Source organism: Branchiostoma lanceolatum, chromosome 4 (genome assembly GCF_035083965.1).
Source record: "Branchiostoma lanceolatum isolate klBraLanc5 chromosome 4, klBraLanc5.hap2, whole genome shotgun sequence".
Taxonomy (NCBI): Eukaryota; Metazoa; Chordata; class Leptocardii; order Amphioxiformes; family Branchiostomatidae; genus Branchiostoma; species Branchiostoma lanceolatum.
In genome coordinates this window covers 20,754,966-20,774,523 of record NC_089725.1, presented here as the reverse complement: position 1 = coordinate 20,774,523, position 19,558 = coordinate 20,754,966, and the positions used below count along the sequence as shown (strand labels likewise).

Sequence of the window (19,558 nt, the reverse complement as noted above, 5' to 3'; positions counted from 1 at the left end):
TTTCAAACGCGAACTTAAAAGCACCATGAACATTCCATTTTCCCCCATACCCCGATATAAAAACCACGCGAACTAAAATGCATTTACAGTAATCGTTTCAGATACTTGAAGTAATGTGCTATGGAGATGTTGAACTTAATTGGCTTAATCATCAATAATCTGTCATTTTGCCATAACCAGAGGCACACTGTCCGCCACTTGACATCCCCGCTAACGGCCTGAAGTTCGGAGGCACCGCCTTCATGGACCAGGTCACCTTCACGTGCAACACTGGGTACGAGATCCTGGGCAGCAGCACGCTGACGTGTCAGAACGACCAGACGTGGAGCGGAACAGAACCCTCGTGTGTCCGTGAGTAAAAATTGTGTCACTTTGGTATATGTTATATCTTATACGCATAACCTTGTGATTTCAGGAGTATTTGTATAATTTATGTAATATTTACCTAGCTTCCAAACGTCACAAGTATGGCATTCTACATTCACACATTTTGTTATCTTATGACGTCTTGACAAGTATGAAATTCTCGACTTTACCACTAAGGTATTAAAGCATTTTCCCATTAATTCTAATTCGAAGCTGGTGTGTTACACCGAGAGGCCTTTATAATGGTCCAAATTAGGTCCTCATTTGCATAATTTGCATCCAGACTATTCCTTTTGTTCCAAGTTACATGTTTGAATGCCCTATCATGAATCATAGCATCATTTCTTAAATATACAAGATATTTTCTGATTTGCATAAGTTCGAGTAGCATTTGATTATGTAAATCATCTCCTAAGGTACCTACATGCCCCAAATCATCTAAATCCAACCACTTATTGAATTTTCCTTTTCTAAGGTTTCAAAAAAAAACACCAATGAAGTTCCAAGGAAGCTGCGAGGGATCCCAAACATATAGCACCCAAGACCCATTAAAAATCATGACCATTTATAATTAATTCATATCGCTTCATCACTCCATTACCAATATCATTAGTACATGACTGTTTTCAGGATCCCAGTGTCCCGAGTCTCAGCCGCCCGCCCATGGAGAAGTCACGGGGGGAAACTCGTTCGGAGACACGGTGACGTACGAGTGCGAGGTGGGCTACAGGCTGGTGGGGAACCCCACACGGAGCTGTATGGCCACCAAGACGTGGAGCGCACCAGACCCTACCTGTCAATGTGAGGCTTGTTCAACCGTTATACAGCACTACGCACATGTTGAAGTTTTGTGCTACATGATCAAAGTGAATATATATGTACCGACGTAAGACTAATAATATCCTTAAGAGTCAGAACATAGTCTGCAGCACTCTACATACCTGCTGGTTTTGTCCTTCCAGTGAAGACCTGCCCACCTGTAACCGCTCCCGATCACAGCGCGGTGACCGGCGTGAACACGTACGGGGAGGAGGTGACGTATTTCTGTGAGACAGGGTATGACATCATCGGCACCTTCACACGTACTTGTCAGGACAGCCAACAGTGGAGCGGCAACCAGCCGTACTGCTCAAGTAGGTTTATGTACTCTTTCAGCTCTTCATTTTTATTGACTGGGCCAAAGTAACGCGTATTCTTACTGGTTATTAAAGGTCAGCGTACGTAAAGGTTTCTTATGAATAGATAGCAGTGCCAAGTCACTAAAAAATAGCAGTTCGTTTGACCTCTGCTCTAGCCTAGCTGCCATGCTGGTAAGTTAACTCCGATACACGTTACCACTGTTCCGGTGTTTTAATCACCAATTCTGTAGTGCTTGACCATAATGCCGTCGAGTTTTGTGACGCCACCGATACAACTGTTGACGTGCTACTCTAATATTCCCAGAGATCCAGTGCAGCACCCTGAACCCACCGACGTCCGGCTCGGTGTCGGGCGGCCATGAGTACGGCGACACGGTGCAGTTCAGCTGCTGGGCGGGCTACACTCTGACGGGCAGCAGCAACAGGACCTGTCAGGAGGACGGGCTGTGGAGCGGCGCACAACCCACATGTGCAGGTGAGTTGCTTCACCTAGTTACAGATCTTGCCATGCAGTAGCCAAAAATCAAAATAAACGTCTAGCAATTTTTAAAAGATGCCTTCTTGACTTTCTTTCCATACAGTTAGAAGATGAGAAAATGTTTTATGATATTCCATTATCATTGTCGATTACAGAAAACGAATGCCCAGAGCTGGATTCCCCACTAAACGGTTACAAGACGGGTGGGAATGGCTACGATGACACCGTCATCTTCTACTGCAACAGCGGCTATCAGATGGTCGGCCCCGCCCCGGTGGTCACGCGGACCTGTCAGGCCGACAAGACTTGGACCGGTCTACAGCCAAGTTGCACAAGTAAGTACTACTGATGCTTACTTGATCTCTTTGTTTAGCTAAAGTAAGTCTTAATTAAAACATAACATTGCACCAGGCGTCCATTAGCAGAAGGGCGTTTATTTTTCCATTCAAAATTAACCCATTACATCTTCTTTACTTTATGTACAAGATTCTTAGTTGGGATTCATATGTTTTCTCTTTTTACACTTATGAACTAAATGTTTGCTACCTGAAATTTTGAATTTTGTTCATCTGTTATTTCTGCCGGCACTGAATGGTTACGGGGGTGGCTGATGGTTACGGGCTGGCTGCAAAAGGTGTATTATTTAGCCCCCAAAAAGGCCGGTTCAGAGCCTGCTATGGAGGCTAATCAGTTGTTTGTTTGTTACCATTTACTATCGTTATCATTCTCTGATTTGTTATCATATTGTTCCTCTGACTGTTCATCTAAATCAAATCAAAATGAATTCTTGGGGACTGTTTATCTGTACACTAATCTTCGGTAACTGTATACGGCAGTTCTCTACATTCACACATTCTGTTATTTCATGAAGTCTTGACACCTATCACATATAGTCACAACACGGGAAATAGCGATTAGCGGCAATGCACTACTTGAATGTAAATGGAAAAAAATTATTATTTTATTGTGAATTGTTCCATCTCAGGACAAGAGTGCCCCGTCCTGTTACCTCCAGCGAACGGAAATGTCACCGGTAACCTGTTCTATGGCGACGTGGTCTCCTTCACGTGCGACCCTGGGTACGAGATGAGCGGCAGCGACACAAGAACCTGTCAGGCCAATCAGCAATGGGATGGAACCCAGCCGACCTGCGACAGTAAGTCATCTTCACTTGCATGTAAGGAATCTGGCTTACGCAATACAAAGGCAAGAAACTGTATCAACAGGAAAAGATATCGCCCTTTGCTACCCAAAGGCACATTTTGGCACTAAAGCTGACGACTGCTTGAACATGTTTTGCCTGAAAACGCCCGACAATTAGGAACTAACGTTACATGTACTTCAGATAGGAAATAGGTCATTGAAATTAACGATGGAACTTCAATTTTATCGGTACTATCTTTACTCATGAGAAATTCATCAAATGTTAGGAGTCCAGTGTCTTCCTCTAAGTCCTATATCCGACGGTCAGATGAGCGGAAATAACTTCTTCGGGGACCGAACAACCTTCGTCTGCAACACTGGGTACGAGCTGAGCGGCAGTACCTCCCGTTCCTGCCAGGCGGACCGGACCTGGTCGGGAGCACAGACATCGTGCATCAGTGAGTGGAAAATTGCCATTGCGCGCAACTTTGATGGTTGTAGTTTTGGAACCTTTCTACCAATTGACGTTCAAGTATGAGAGACGAGGTGGAGCTTCGTACCCTATGAATGTGATAAAGTCCTATGATATCACTCCCTATATTATCCTTTAACCACTGAAAATTTTTATTAGAACAATTACAAAACTCTTCGATCCACTTGTCAGAGAAACAGTGCCCAGGACTTTCCGCTTTCCTCAACGGTGACGTCACGGATGGGACGTACTACGGCGACACAGCTTACTACACATGCGCAGAAGGGTACGAGTTGACCGGCAGCGTGGAGAGAACGTGTCAGGCCAGTCAACAGTGGAGTGGCAGGGAGCCGGCATGTCAAAGTACGTACTCATCATTTGTGGACCACCTATGCGAGCTGAACAACTTACAATCGTTGGCATTGTTTTCTATTCTGATAAGAATTCTATAGCTTCTGGCATACTTTCACAGACCGTTTGCATACATGAAAAATAAATTAAAGAGAATATCATCAAGTACCTTAACGTATAAAATGTAATATGCAAGTTTGTATAATCCTGTCGATACCTTTCAGAAATCGAATGCCCGATGTTGGACGCTCCACCAAACGGCGGCATTAACGGGACGAACTATTACGAGGACACCGTGGCGTTCGAATGTAACGTCGGTTACGAACTGGTCGGGAGTCAGCGGCGAACCTGTCAGAGCAGCCAGCAGTGGACCGGGGTACAGCCGTACTGTGAGAGTGAGTATGACATGACCGTCTGAATAAGATATTACGTCAACAACATTTGATAAAAACCTCTCTAATAGATATGAAATAATGGTCCTAAAAAGCATAAATGGATAGCAGAAATGACTTTTTGTTACTCCCGCAGAGAAACGCTGCCCACAACTGAGCGTCCCTGCAAACGGAGCAGCCAGTGGCGGGATATATTACGGCGATACAGCCTCGTTCTCGTGCGTCCCTGGGTACGAGTTGGTGGGAAGTTCCGTGCGCACGTGTCAAGCGGACGGACAGTGGAGCGGCGTGCAGCCGACATGCGACAGTAAGGAGATAAAGCCTATTCATTCACTTCCGATGGTCCGCACGTAAGTTAAGTGCATTCCTGCACTTATCCACATACCCCCAAACCCGTAGTTTGCCAACTAATCTTTGTAGAAGTTCAACTCTGTTGCTGGATATCCGTGCTCCGAAGATCAAAGTGTACGGAGTTGACATTCAATATTTTGACATGACATCTTAATTTCCAGTAAAGCAGTGTGTGCCCCTCGCGGCCCCTGCAAACGGCTCCGCCAGTGGAGGACACGGTTTTGGTGACCAGGTGACCTTCTCGTGTGACCTTGGATTTGACCTTGTGGGAGTACCCATCAGGACTTGCGAGGACAACCAGCAATGGAGTGGAGTACAACCAAGCTGCACCAGTAAGATTACATATGAAACACAATATAGCTAGCCATTGTTACCTCCATTTGTAGGGGAGACATATAACTGGGTCTGATTTTGGAAACATTGCTCCTGCTGATTCAAACATGATGATGTATTAAGCCATTGATAAATGGATATTTCCATCTTCCCGTCCATCTTCCAGAGAAGCAGTGTAGCCGCCTCACACCTCCTCCCAATGGTGGTCTCACCGGCGGCTTCTCTTTTGGAGAGGTTGTGACAATCACATGTATCCCCGGGTACGAGCTCATCGGCAGTGGTACCAGGACGTGCGAAGCGAACGGCCAGTGGACCGGTTCACCGTCTCAGTGTCAGAGTAATTATATAAGGGACTTTTCGCATTCTTATTTTGCTTGGACCCATTATGGTCCACTTCTCAGTCTCTCGCCTGGGTTTAATGTGAAGAAGAAACAATAGATAGAGATTCTGTTTCATTTAACAGTTAGATCATACTTTTGTCAATATCAATCCAGGATATGGCTGGCAGTGTTATGATATTCTTAAGTACAAGCAAATCATATGAATCATCCGAACTATATATTCTGACAGAGAAATGCTGCAGCCGCCCTGCCATTCCAAACGGCGAGTACAGGGGGACCCACTGCTTCAATGACACGGTGACCTTCAGCTGTGACCTCGGACATGAGCCGGTGGGTGACGTGGCCCTAACCTGTACTGAGACTGCGCAGTGGAGCAACCGGTTGCCAAGCTGCCAGAGTGAGTCCGCACATTCTCATAGGTTTCAAATAATCAAAAGGTTTGTAATAAAAAATATGACGGATCTCTCTGCATCTGCATTTCACGTCTTCTCTTGATATTAAAGTCAGAAGAATGTTCATGACGGTTCTTCTATGTGCATTTTATTGCGTTTTTGTGACATTCTAAGCCCACACACCAAGAACTTGTTCTGACGAGCCTACTTCAATCACTTTCCGGAAAACGTGTTTTTCTATTTTACAGAGAAGTGCTGTGATAGCTCTATCACAGTCGCTGATGGGTCCGTCAGTCTCCATCCGGACAACTGTTACGGCAGCATTGTTGACATCAGATGTAACCATGGATACGAACTTCTTCCGGGACATCATGTCGTCTGTAACGAGAGTGGCTTGTGGAATGGAGAGATGCCTACTTGTCAGAGTATGTCCGTGTTGCCACAAGTATAAAGCCACTTTACTTTTCAATGTAGAATAAATATCTCAGCGTTTCTGCTACGGTATCCATCTAGGAGATCTGGCCTTGTGCATTTGGTAATTGTAACTGTACCGGTGATGCCTTCTTGCCACTGGTGTCTAAAACGTGTTCAATATTACTTTATTGATACAAAAACTGCATTTGTCTTCTAAAGAAACATGTTGCGGCGAACCCGGGGCCATAAGGAACGGCATGAGTAACTCTACAGGACTGTGTTTCGGTGACGTGGCTACTTTCACTTGTGAAGCTGGATTCCTTCTGAGGGGTAACGCCACACTGGTGTGCGACGCAGACAGATTCTGGGGACCGACACCTTTCTGTGAACGTAAGTATGAACAATTTATTATTACTTAAAGGAAAATTTGTTTTGGCGAAAAATCTTACTTGATTTTTTGCAACATTTTATTGGGACAGTCGATTCTTGAAGGTTAATTGCAAATGGTAGATTCTATTTCCAAGTATTGGTAGTGATAACTGGCAGTCAAGTTTTCAGCAGCGTCTGATATCCAACACTAACTTATCCATACAGCATACAGTTTGTGTGAGCGATCCAACCTGGCAGTCCCTTCAGCTGGGTTTAAGATCTGCTTCGAGAGTCCCCAGGGTACCACACCTGTGGAGTACTGTCAGATGCACTGCAACGCACCAAGGGTATACAACAGGTAGGGTCAAATTATTCAAACATATAGGTCTATGCAGTGTTGATATAACAATGCCCTCTACTCCCCAGCATTAAGTTAGTCCGTATCAATATTCTTTGTACTGTGAAGTGCTAACAGGTGCCTGTGTGAATCTAAACGTCAAAACCACATGTTGTTCAGGAATGAAGACATGTACGAGTGCAGTGCGGAGACGTCGTGGCTGTGGAAGATCAGAATCTACCTCCCTGCCGGGCAGCAGCTACTCACATATGTAAACGTGGGGGAATGTTCAGGTAAAGCTTTCTTTTCCTTCTGGGTTGTAAGTAGCTTATTCTATCGATCTGTGTATTTGCTAATTTGTCATGGCCTCACTAGCAGAATAAAACAAAGTAATTTGTTGCTCTTATGCTTTGCATGTCCGCACCTGTTTTCTGGTCATTTTCAGTATTTGTAAAATTTGTTTTGTTATTCTGTAATGTATTCTGTCGATGACGACATGAAAATAAGCTGTAAGCTTGAGTCTGTCGTCATCATGTCTTGTATGTAAATGTTGCAATAAAAAAAAAATAAATAAATAAAACAAAGTGACATACGGCAGAGTACTGGAAGTGTGTTAAATGCTCTTTCTTTTCTCGTTTAGCTCCGTCCAACCCGTTCGCTGCTGTCACCGTGGGAGGACTGGTCATCAACGCCAACGCACCTTTGGGCATGGCGGCTATCGAGGCTGAGATGAGACGGATTCTGGAATCGCTAGGACTGTGCAACGATCCCTGTCAGGCAGGTTGATTAACTAATCATTTTCATTTTTATCTCATCATTTTGAGGTCTCATCAAGACCTACCCACATACAGGTATTTTCTAATTATAGTGTTCAGACACACACACACAAAAAAAATACACACACACACACACACACACACACACACACACACAAATACACACACAAATACACACGCACACAAATACACACACAAATACACACACACACACACACACACACACACACACACACACACACACACACACATACACACACAATACACGCCCGCCCGAAAACATAACCATCTTGATGTCCAAAGGTATACTTGCGAAACCATGTCACGCCATATAAAAAAACTGGCTGAAAGAAACCGTGCACAATCACGTTTCTACAGATTGGAGAAATAACAGTTGAGAAGGCACCAAATGCAAGATCTGGACTTCGGAAGCGCAGCGCAGGTATCCAGTACCAGGTGTCTGTCCAGCTGCGCGCCTATGCCGACATGAGCCTGGTGACCCCCACCAACACCGTTCAGATGGAGTGGGTTCGTCTGGCAGGGCAACTCAGGTAATATGTAGTAATATTGATCATAAAACACTTGTGTCTTTTACATTTTTTTCTTCACAAGCACCATGACGCCAAACAGTGTCTGATATTTTATTGTTGTATTGAATACAGAATGTGGTACTAATGTAGCAAGGTGACATTTGCACAAGACCTGAAGCTAGCGATTTAAGATTAGAGCCTCAATCTGCTGAGTATTGATAACACTAATTAACAGATACCGTCTGCAATCATTTCTATACATTTGATGGTTTTCAAACGATGGCTCCAAAAATTGTGAATTACTTTGGCTTTCAGTCAAGTTGCCTCTGGACTGCAAAATCACATCGTGTCGGGAGACGTGATGATGTCAGTAGACGGCAGCCCGTTGACGGTTGTGGACGGAGGTTTTCACACATCACAGCCGAATCTTGGCTGCAAAAATGGAGAACTACTCCAGGGCGTCGAATGCGGTAAGCCTTTAAGTTCAACCACTGAATTCTGCATGAACCATGATTGTCATCAACATCTTTTCTTACCTAGCAGCTTGTTACTTGAGAGGAGTGCTGAACCAAATCTTGCCAAACAAAGATAGAGTTAGTTATTTGTTTTTAACATTTGACAGTTCCCTGTGGACCTGGTACGTACCATGACGTGTTTGAGCAGGCCTGCCGTCCGTGCTCTTACGCCACCTACCAGGACGAGTACGGCCAGACGGACTGCAAACTGTGTCCCAACGAGACCACTACGGACAAGAGTGGGGCCATGGATGTTACCAAGTGCAAAGGTATGCCTACAAAACATCCCTACAAGACACGTAACTAAATCATAAGTTCCTTTTGGTTAGCTTGAACAAAACTATTATCTTTTTGTTTTTTCAGAAAGGCTGATACGCTCAACATTACATGTACTTTTAAACATTATATATTTGCATTCTTACAGCGTTTGAAGACTGTAACTGTGGGATCCACCCGTGTGATTTGACTCAACAGGGATATATCTGCACCTGTCTACCTGGGTACCTGCTCATCGATGACAGAGATAACCCTGAATGTGTTGGTACGTACCTGTATACCCAATTGTTTTAACAAGTTACCGTTATCATGCTCTATGCTCGTTGTCGGGAAAACTCTTACAATATGTTATTCAGTACACATAATTCCACATAAATAAAACTGATCTAAACTAATGACTTACGTTGTTTGTTCAGACGTTGACGAGTGCCAGCAGCCAGACGTCTGTCCCGGTGCCAGGTGCATCAACAGGCCGGGAACCTACTCCTGCCAGTGTCTGCCTGGGTACGAGGAGCCCAACTGTATTGGTAAGTGTCTGATGGCTAAAACAAACATGCTCAGGATAGATTCGTAATGTAAAATGGAACTGCATAAAACTGTAAAGAAATAGAAGAAAACAAATAAAACTGCAAAAACGGACAATATGAAAATAGAATTATTCAATGTTTCTTTTGAAGACAGTAATGGAATGTTATGAATTAGTATATTTGAAACTTCAACTAATGGTTGAATCACTGATTCCAGATATCGACGAGTGCCGGTACGCTGGGTTCTGTCCAGACAACTCCGACTGCACCAACACGGACGGTAGCTACTACTGCACCTGTCATCTTGGCTTCCACGGAGACGACTGTCTTGGTGCGTACACAACGATACAAGAGTATCGGGGAAATGATAGAACTGTTTTGTTACCTGCGTGAAGGTGGTACTGTTTTAAGTGGTCGTGGGTATATTTGTTTCAACTTGTCTGGGCAAGGGTCTAACGTATCTGCACAGCTTTGACTGTGATGATACTTTGAACCCTTCATGACTTTCACTAGTTCAATTAAGAACAATTCATATCAATCAATTCCACAGATGTTGACGAATGTCAAAATGAGACCCTGAACACCTGTGGAGCAAACCAGCACTGCGTCAACACTGAGGGATTCTTCACCTGTTTGGGTAAGTAGGATCAATTTTACAGATGCATTCAGACTTTCAATATCTGGGATAAATGGGATGTGATGGGAGACTGCTTTAGGGACAATCATCAACCTGTGTCTGATATTTTTGTTGTATTGTAACTCGTAAGACACTCTTCTTTTCTCAATATCAGCTAAATAGTAAACAACTACAAATCTCCATAGCATCTTTCCCATTCCATAGATTGCTCTAGGTATGAGGACAAGTGCTACGCCCCGTCTGTTTCCACCGCTACGTTCGCCGAGGCTGAGCAGAAGTGTGCAGAAGAGGGCGGTATCCTGGCCACGGTGCCGGACAGGGAGACACAGCTGTTCCTCATGCAGCTGGTGGGCAGCAGGGACACGTGGATCGGGCTGGACGATAGGAGGAATGAAGGGCACTTCCTGTGGAGCGATGGAACTCCACTTGGATCAGGCTACACTTACTGGTCACCAGGTCTGACTGGGAGTTTATGTTCATACTTTGGTGTTCTCTAGCCTTTTACTGTGTTCAAGCGTGTTTAGTTACAGTGTAGCTCTTTGCTGTAGTTTTGGATAGCAGTAAGAGCAATACCTAAAACTGTAAGAATCCTATTTTAGGGTGATTAGCAATACTTTTTATTCAGAACTTTTATCAAAGCTATTTTTCACAAGATTCTATGAGACTTTATAACAGTTTGATAATAATAATAGTAAATTTGTGTTCATTAATTAGGCGAACCCAACGATGGAACCTCCACCCAGGACTGTGTGCACCTGTGGCCTCTTGCCGGGTTCCGGTGGGACGATCAACAGTGCAGCCGGTCTGAGTACTATGTCTGCCAGTTTGAGGCTGTTTCCCACCCCAACAGTATTCTGGACGGGGCTGTGGGGACTGACTCGTTCAACCATATCCACAACCATAACCACAACTGATCCATTGCAGGCACACAAGCAATATTAGGGCACTGAAAGGTGAAAGTCACATACTCAAAATCAATCTTTTTCTGATTTCTATCCATAACAAGTTTAGATAACACTATCCCATCGCATATCGACCATCATGGAGCAAAAATGTAATGTCTTTGTGTGGTGGGAATTCATTGAAAATCTAAGCACTTGGAGGCCAGCCATCATTTCAAATCTTCCGAACATGCACGATTCTGACCGATAAGTCCCGAACGCTCCCGAAGAAATAATCACGTGGTCATGGCGCAATGTGCTTGGGCATTGTGACGTCACGCGGCCGGAAGTTACCGAAAATTGTCGACAGAAAACGGTTACGGCTGGATTCTGGGCTGATTTTTTGGGGGACCCAATAAATAGAATACTCCTTTTGTGGCTTGCTTCTGTGCTATTTTTCAACGCCCAAAATATGAAATAATGATGCAGATGTGCTAATATGGGGAAGTAAATGTCAATTTCAACTTCACTAAACAGAATGGTTTTCTCCAGAATATTTCAAGTTTTACCCCCTGAAATTGCTTAGGGCACCTTTAAGTATGAGCCAGCTAGGTACTATGTTGCTAGAAAAGTAAATACATGTACTTGGTTCTGTGGAACTAAGACAAGATGCTGAAACATGTACCCTGACACTAGTAGCTATTTTATTAGATAAATGCATGGTTGAATAATTTTGGCATTATAAAATATATACCAATATATCAACTGATAGTTACTGGGCAATGCTGAAGTACTGAACTATTTGAAAGACAGTACAATTTTCTGATGATGACAATGCCTGATCTACTTGATACCAGTGTAGACATTATCAAATTTGACCAAGGACAACAAACCATCTTAAAATATAAACCAATCATTATGATCAGTGATTGAAATTCAAATACAGTGTGCATGCAGATGAACAGGAGTGGATGTATCTTTGAAAAGTGTAGAACATGACCAGCTGTTATTAGACCATTTAGCTTTCATTTTAGGTTTCCTTATAACCTTTGTAACCTCCAGGAGGCAGTTTATGCCTAATCATTCCATTAGTTTGGTTGGTTGCTGATTTTCTGTTTGTGTGTAAGATTTGCTCTAGGAATGAAGTGATTAAACAAGGGGCCTCCGAGTGGCTTCTTTTCAAACTGCAGCTGTCTTATTTCCACTCTCATGATTTTCTACATGTATTTGAAAATAGCAAATCAGGAAAAAGAGATTAATTTCTGCGCAATCTTAACATTTGTTATCTAGTTATTTTATATTTCATTGAGGCCTGAGGTTTATGCAAAATAAAAAGATTCCACTACATTGTCAACAATTTTGAACTCTTTTTCATAAAAGGATGCAATGCACAATGTTTCTGATCTCAATTTGGACCTAACTGGTGAATACTGATGGATTAACATTGAAGTATGGAGTCACAGACCATGGTGCACAACACAAAAAGTGTGTTACATCTATGACAATGGCCAGTAGTGTGTACACACTTGTAATACCTTTCCTTGTTTACATTCACACAATTTTACCCACATCAGTTATAAGAATTCAGCCAGATAATATTTTCACTCAGTTACTCGTATATACATGTCATTGGAATATGATATGAAATCAGCAGATTTAACACTAATTACAGACTAATGTGCCTTTAAGTCCAATGTTGGTTTAATGTACAAATTGCTAAGATGACTTTATTTTCTTCCTAGCCTGGAACTGACTAGTTTTGGCCTTAACTGACTTCACCAGCATGTCTAGGGATGCTTCTTGTGTCTTTGTCTGTTCCTTTGCTGGATCAACTTTTTTCTCTGTCGGCACTTTCCTCTTCTTGCCCGTTGCCCTTCTGTGTTGCTTCTCTGTCAGGAGGGCGTCCATGGCTTTGGTTTTCTTGTAGCCGGGATCGGAGGGGTCAATGTTGTACAGGTGGGAGGAGTACACAGCCTCGAACCTGGGGTCCTGCACATCAATCTGGATAAGGGAACAACAATGTCAATGAATATATCTTTGTAAGAATAAGTCATCTAAACTTCTTTACTTAAAGAAAAAATAGTTCTTTTCTCATACGGCATCTGTATCTGGCAATGCAATATCAAGTCTTCTTATTTAGTAAGAGCTAGCCTGGGTGCCATCCGATTACTACCGGGGCTCCTACACTACTTGTACCGAGTGTAGGAGTGATTGGATAGCACCCAGGCTAAGTGAGAGCCAGCCTATATCAAGAATGCAAGGTTTGTTATTTCTAGCAGTTACACCAGATATGATTGTCTAGGGGCTAACCTCAAAGTTGTCCTCCAGTTTTGTCCCTGGTTCCTCTGTTGTGTTTCTGTCCTTCTTCTTCCTTTTCTTCTTCTCGTCTGCCTGTGTCTCAGCCTCGATGATGGCCTTCATGTTGAAATGCCGTTTGTTGTCCTCTTCATCCATCATTAACAGCTCCAGCTCAGCCTGGAGATTGCAGGATTTACAAAACATTATAAAAGTTTCTACATATTAGGGGAGCCCTGTTGCCTGGAAACCATCATCACTAAGTAACGTTGTGTAGCACTTGGCCAGTAACGTATGTGGATCATCTGGGACTGATACAAATTTGGATACTGTACAAGAGGGTTGTGTGTCACAGTAATGACAGTATGCCAAAATTGCTCTAAAAGGATATAAATGGCAATGATGGGCTTTTAGCAGGAATAAGGCACCATAATATACATGGAATTTTCCATGAAAAATCACATAAGGAAATTACAAGAGACAACACCCATTCTTCTCACCTTCTGTTTCTCCTCCTCAGGTGTGGGCTCCTCCACCTTTTTCTTCTCCTTTTTCTTTCTTTTCTTTGACTTGTCATCTGTGAAGTAATCAAATTTTGATCCACTAAAACCATTATAAATGAAACAACATGACTGGCAAAAAAAACTAACTACTAGTATTACCTGTAAGTGTAATTTTCCCCAATAAACACATTCATATACACTGTTCAGTGGTATATGCAGGCATTGTTAAAAACCTGGCCCTTCTGAGAAGAAATTCCCCACTGCTATGGAGGCCCTGGACTTTTAGAAAGGAGGAAACTGAAAATGGATACAGGTCATCTGACAAGCCATGACTGTTAAAGTTAAAGTCTTGGATACATTACCAACACTAAAACCTCCACTAGGTTCCACAGTCCCTACCTGTCTGTAACTGCTCCAGCTCTTCCCTGAAGTAGTCATCCCCCAGGTCCACTCCTGCGGGCAGGTCCTCCTCACCAGACTCCTCCACATCCTCAAACTGGGGAGGGACAGATGGAGGGAAGAATATCGGAATGAATGAACACACTTGTTAAGCACTGCTTTTAGAAGCCACAATACAGAGAGACATCATAGTGTTGTTGGATACTATAAAAAAGATATCTGTATCTGTGTAGCCGGTATAAACGCCCTTCGGTGTAACACACCAGCTTTGCAGGCACGCGGTGTGGCAGCACCTGGCTATATTACAATGAACGACCTGTAACAATCTAAGAATGCTGAGAGTACTTCCTGCCTATTACCTGTCAAAGTGCCAGAATATTAGTACTACTGTTACACCCATGGCCATATTCACCAATTTTATACCTGTGGTTCTTAAGCAGTGTTATACTGAGGTGAAGCAAAAGTAAACTTGTTTGAACCTTTTTCTCCTCCTCTTTCTTCTTCAGTTCCTGTTTTCTTTCCTTCTTCTTCTGTTTCTTCTTTTCCAGGTACTGTTGCCAGGGTGTGCTCTTTTTGTCTTCAGTCTTCTTCTTCACCAGGTCTTCTGCCTTCTCACGTAGACCTGGGATGCATTACAACAAATTATTCAACACCTTATGTCTTTTTTCTGTAGTGGGAGATTCCATACTAACCCCTTTTCCATGTTCCAGTATCACAATTCACAATAGGCAATGAGCTGTTATATTTCTTCTAATCAGAAGAATGTTTTCTGCTGTAAAAGTTTGAAACAACTGCAAGCACTGACTCGTAGAATACATTCCTGTCACAACTACTCATCAGTGAACATAAAACATCATGCTATCTGCGAACCTTAGTACTTGGTGTCAATTTTTTCTTCAGGTACCAATCAAAAACATAATGCTGTTCAGCTATGCTGTTCAGCATACAAATATAGAGAGTATTGTAGTCTAAAACACAATCTGAACCCACCAGGCTCCCATGTCACCTCCATCTCCATGTCTTCCTCAAACTCCTTCTTCTCTTCCTTCTTATCCAGACCCAGCAGCAGGGAGCGGTACTTGGCTATCTGGTCCTCGTCTTTCTCCTCCTTGTCCTCCTCTTCCTCCTCCTCCCCCTTCTCCTCCTCATCACTTGATGCACCAATCAGATTGGACAAGCCTTTATGGACAAATCAGAGAGCAAGTTTGATTGAGCAGATATAGCACAAGCAGTGGGAGCGAGGTTGCCTGATATATCTGTTTACACTTCACAAAGTGATATGACACTGTTCCAAGTACAGAGAGTGAGGGCCTGTGTGAGATAGGTCAGAATCATAGCTTAAACTTCTCAACTAAGGAAGCAGTTACTTCAAATACCTTTCTGGACATGTTATAACAGCCACCTAACTTAGTCCATGATGTCCAATACCGTTGTTTATGCACTGTCAAATTTTTCCTATATTGTTTATGACAAGGTATTGTTCAGGTAAGTCTTTCCAGGAATCCATCTCCCCTTACCTGCATCTTCCTCCCCACTGGATGAGGCCAGGTACTCCGTCAGGTCAAGTTTGTCAATGTCCTCCTCCCTGAACTTCTTCATGGTCACGTTCAGTCGTTCCTTGTTGGTCTCGTCCCACGTGAGCTCCACGCTAGTCTGCTGCAGCGCCGTGTTGAAGAACACCGATGGTTTGTAGGTCGGCGGCACGTCTGCGGCCTCCTGGGTTGGCTGCTGGTCATCGAGGGTCATGTCATCTGGGATGAATCTTTAAAAAACAGTGGGGTTACAGTTTTAAGTTTGCAACAGATGGCTTCTTTTGGGTACCAAAAGCTGTGTCTGTATCTATCTGCCACTTTTGCCCAAGAAACAAAACAGAAACATTGATATGATATAAAAAGAAAAGCAAAGCAGCCTGTGGTCAGTGTGGTGTTAGAATCAACAAAGAGGTCAAAGAATCACAAAGTTCATAGAGTTTAAGATTAATCCAAACAAATTGTCCCTGTCAAAAAACACAAATGGAAGAGGGATCCTGACCTGAGGTCCATTCTGGCTGCACTCAGCTCAAACTCTAACCCATCACACTGTTTGTAGATGGCAGCAGAGGTCTGTACAGAGTCACACTCCACCACGGCGTAGTAATACTTCAGTCTGTTCAGCTGGTACCGGCGTAGCCTCTCTGTACTGTACTTGGATCCCTGGTTACCATAGCGAAAAATGTTCATCAAAAAATCTTGAGCCAGGCCTCAGACAACTTCATATAAAAACTAGATGTAACCTGATTGCTTCTAAACGTATCTTACAAATGAATGTATACAGGAATACTGAAGATATGTGTTGATAACTGAGGAACTGGCAGTTGGAACTGACTCCAACGTACTATTTTGCACAACTACAGAATTCCGGTATCTACATGATAGAGAGCTGTGGCATATTAAAGAATCAAAATACCCACTTGTTCTGTTTCCTTCTCGTCTTCATTGTTATCATCTCCCCCTAGCAGTTCTGCTGGTCCTTGCAAGTCTTCCTCCTTTAATCGCTTGGCACCGTACTCAGATGGGAATATCTGGTGGTTGAAAGGAAAACAACATCTTCAATTTTGAATGAGTTCATACATGTACTTTAGAGCAAATGGCTTCTTTCTGACAATGGTTGGCATTTACATTCTTTTTCACTTAAACTTAGAAGGTCTATTTAATGATACATTCCATGATTATACATTTTTTCTGTACTGTATTCAAGCAAAGGCATTGTGAATTAGGCCATCAAAACATTTCTTACATGTACCAGAAAAAGTAACATACTGACTCTGCTATGTTCTATTTTTAAAACATTCTTGAAATAGAAGACTTAGACTTAACATCACTTCACAATGCTATAGAGAGACTTGCTCTGGCAGTACCTTAATAGACTTGACCACTCCTCCTGTGGGTTTGAATGAGTTGAAGACCACCAGCAGGTCCACAGCCTTGATCCTGTCCCAGTCCATGTTACACACAGCAAACCTGCAGGTGGGGTCATCTAGAGGGACAGTCCAGATGATAAAACAGTGGTCAGGACAAATTAGCTTACTCTGATCACACATAAGGGATTTGTGATATAACTCTTAAGCAGGTGAGGTTATCCCTTTCTGTTGCTGCCTTTGATTCAGTGTGAGGAGCCCCCATATATGGAACTGGCAGTAGTTCACTGGCAACATCACATGCTGAGAGTTACCACTGAGGAATTTGAATATCTAAGTGGGGTTGGGAAAGGGAGGTGTTTAGGGACAAGTACTTTTTCAAACAAATTTGTCACCAGAACATGATATAAAAAAAGACGGTTTTCATTCTTGTTGGTATAGACCAGACCTTTACATGAATTACTTGGACACCGCTTTTACCGCTTTTTACAGGATGTTATGAAGGCCTATGCATGATCACACTATGTGCCAAGTAAATGTTCCAACACTAACCTGTAGTAGGGGCAGATTTATCCAACTCTCCCCACTCATGCTCTGACTCGTCCTCCTCAAACTCCAGCTCAGAATCAGACGAGCTGGTCTCCATGTTTCCTTCTCCTCGAGCCAGGTCGACCTTGGGTCCCTCCTCCTCATCATCACTGCTGCCATCTTCATCTGACTCATCATCATCTTCCTCTTCTCCATCCTCTCTTCTGCCTGTCTCCAGCTTTCCTATTTCTGGCAAATCATCTCCTTCTGGCCCACTGTCACCGCTGCCTGTTGTGAAACACATGGAATTGTATAAATATAATAAAAAACTGTCACATGATTCAAAGAGTGTTTTGATGTAACATGTTAAGTTTTGTAAACAACTATGTCAGTTTTCAAAGCATGTGGCTTGAGAAGACATTGATATAAATATGTACAAGATACACTACATGAATAAGCTTGTTTTGCATGTTTTCTTATATGTATTATCATGACCTACACTTCACATTTTTGGACATGTTCATACATTGTATATCTTGTACACATGCTTACCTGATTCACTTTCTGCTTCATCTCCAGAACTCTCCAGATCATTTTCCTGGTCCTGGTCTGAGATATCACTGTCAGCTACTTTCTGAGCAGTTCTCTCAACACTGTCTACATGTTGACTTGAACTTTCCTTTTCTTCACTTTTAGTGGTCATAGATTTCATATCAAATCTCTCATCTCTTGACTTGTTCCCAGCTCCCTTTTTGGTCTTTGATTCTGCTCTGCTCTGTGATGATTCCTTCTTTTCTGTCCTCTTTGACTTTCCTGTTCTTACATCCTCCTCGCTATCTTCCTCTGAATCTGAACTTGACATTTCATAGAATTTTCTGAGGTCCTCCTTAGATGTCCGGTTGATCGGACGTCCCCTTTTGTCCACCTGGTACTTGACCTTGAACCTCTTGTCCTTAAACATCCCCTGGAAGCGCTTGTCGACCTTGACCTTGCGCTCATGGTTGGGCACAGTACGGAAGCGAGGGTCTTTGGGGATGTGGGCAAAACGACTGTCTTTTTTGAGATCCTCCATGGTGAAATTATTCTTCAACGCCTGCTTTAATACTGTATTACAACATCAGGAGAATCAACGTTATAAATTATTGATACAACAGAAAGACAACTTGTATGCTTGTTGATAGTATTTTTTAAACTTTGAAACAAAATACAGTGTTGTGTGTCCATCGACTCCACCTGCCTCATATAATTAGGAGATAATCTGACCATAATTTTGCATGGTGATATAATTTGCTGGCTTCCAACGAAAACCCAAGAGGAACTAGTTTGAAACTAATAAGCTAGTCGAGAGTTAGTCTACCTAATGTATGTATTAGCTTTATCTTTCTATTACAACGGTTCATGTCTCATCAAGGAGGTTTTATCATTGGTCTCAACAACTAAGCAAGACCGCACACGCACCAGTTGCCCCCCTCCCCCAACGTCCACGCCTCACTCCCCCCGCTTCTAGAGCGAAAGCATCGACGTTTCACAACATCTAAGAGAAGTTGATTAGACTTACCAGATTCCTCTACAAATATCTAAGCTCACAAAGTTGGCCAGGAATGGTCACTTTCAATCAAAACAACGAAGTCCTTCCTACACACACGTGTGTACATTCCTCAGGTCACCGCACTTCTGCTCACTTCCGCTTCCGGTAGACCTTTAATAGCCTACCCACAAGTCTATGCGCAAGAGGTCAAACGGAAAAGAAGAAAAACACTTTTGATAGTAGAATGACTTTCCTTAGACACGTTTAGTTTTCAGCTGGTAACGTTACTAACAACGATGAGTCCCGTCCGTCACTCAGCCGACAGATTATTTGACAAGACAGCATTCCAGTAACAGATGCACATTTGTTGAAAGTCGCATGGTGGGGCT

General features: G+C 42.9%; 4 protein-coding genes across 4 annotated transcripts; 3 read left to right on the top strand and 1 right to left on the bottom strand.

The window, feature by feature from the left end:
- Positions 1-167: 167 nt before the first annotated feature.
- LOC136431972 (P-selectin-like) lies at positions 168-3,664 on the top strand. Its single transcript, XM_066422981.1, has 7 exons — positions 168-351; positions 997-1,167; positions 1,329-1,499; positions 1,810-1,980; positions 2,139-2,318; positions 2,969-3,139; positions 3,414-3,664. The coding sequence occupies exons 1-7, from the start codon at positions 243-245 to the stop codon at positions 3,662-3,664; spliced, it is 1,224 nt and encodes a 407-aa protein (XP_066279078.1). The 5' UTR covers positions 168-242.
- Positions 3,665-5,522: 1,858 nt separating this feature from the next.
- LOC136431971 (E-selectin-like) lies at positions 5,523-8,209 on the top strand. The gene is made up of 7 exons (XM_066422980.1): positions 5,523-5,763; positions 6,007-6,183; positions 6,392-6,562; positions 6,767-6,899; positions 7,059-7,171; positions 7,519-7,655; positions 8,033-8,209. Exons 1-7 carry the CDS (start codon positions 5,523-5,525, stop codon positions 8,207-8,209), a joined length of 1,149 nt encoding a protein of 382 aa, XP_066279077.1.
- Positions 8,210-9,369: 1,160 nt separating this feature from the next.
- On the top strand, positions 9,370-11,064 carry LOC136431970 (versican core protein-like). Its single transcript, XM_066422979.1, has 5 exons — positions 9,370-9,502; positions 9,720-9,833; positions 10,053-10,139; positions 10,344-10,595; positions 10,854-11,064. Exons 1-5 carry the CDS (start codon positions 9,370-9,372, stop codon positions 11,051-11,053), a joined length of 786 nt encoding a protein of 261 aa, XP_066279076.1. The 3' UTR covers positions 11,054-11,064.
- Positions 11,065-11,702: 638 nt separating this feature from the next.
- Positions 11,703-19,345, bottom strand: LOC136433262 (ESF1 homolog). Its single transcript, XM_066425286.1, has 13 exons — positions 19,200-19,345; positions 18,194-18,745; positions 17,666-17,929; positions 17,114-17,232; positions 16,667-16,777; positions 16,249-16,409; positions 15,735-15,979; positions 15,208-15,396; positions 14,697-14,839; positions 14,218-14,314; positions 13,816-13,892; positions 13,331-13,495; positions 11,703-13,021 (listed from the first exon to the last, which is right to left on the bottom strand). Exons 2-13 carry the CDS (start codon positions 18,711-18,713, stop codon positions 12,737-12,739), a joined length of 2,376 nt encoding a protein of 791 aa, XP_066281383.1. The 5' UTR covers positions 18,714-18,745; positions 19,200-19,345; the 3' UTR covers positions 11,703-12,736.
- Between the last annotated feature and the right edge of the window lie 213 nt (positions 19,346-19,558).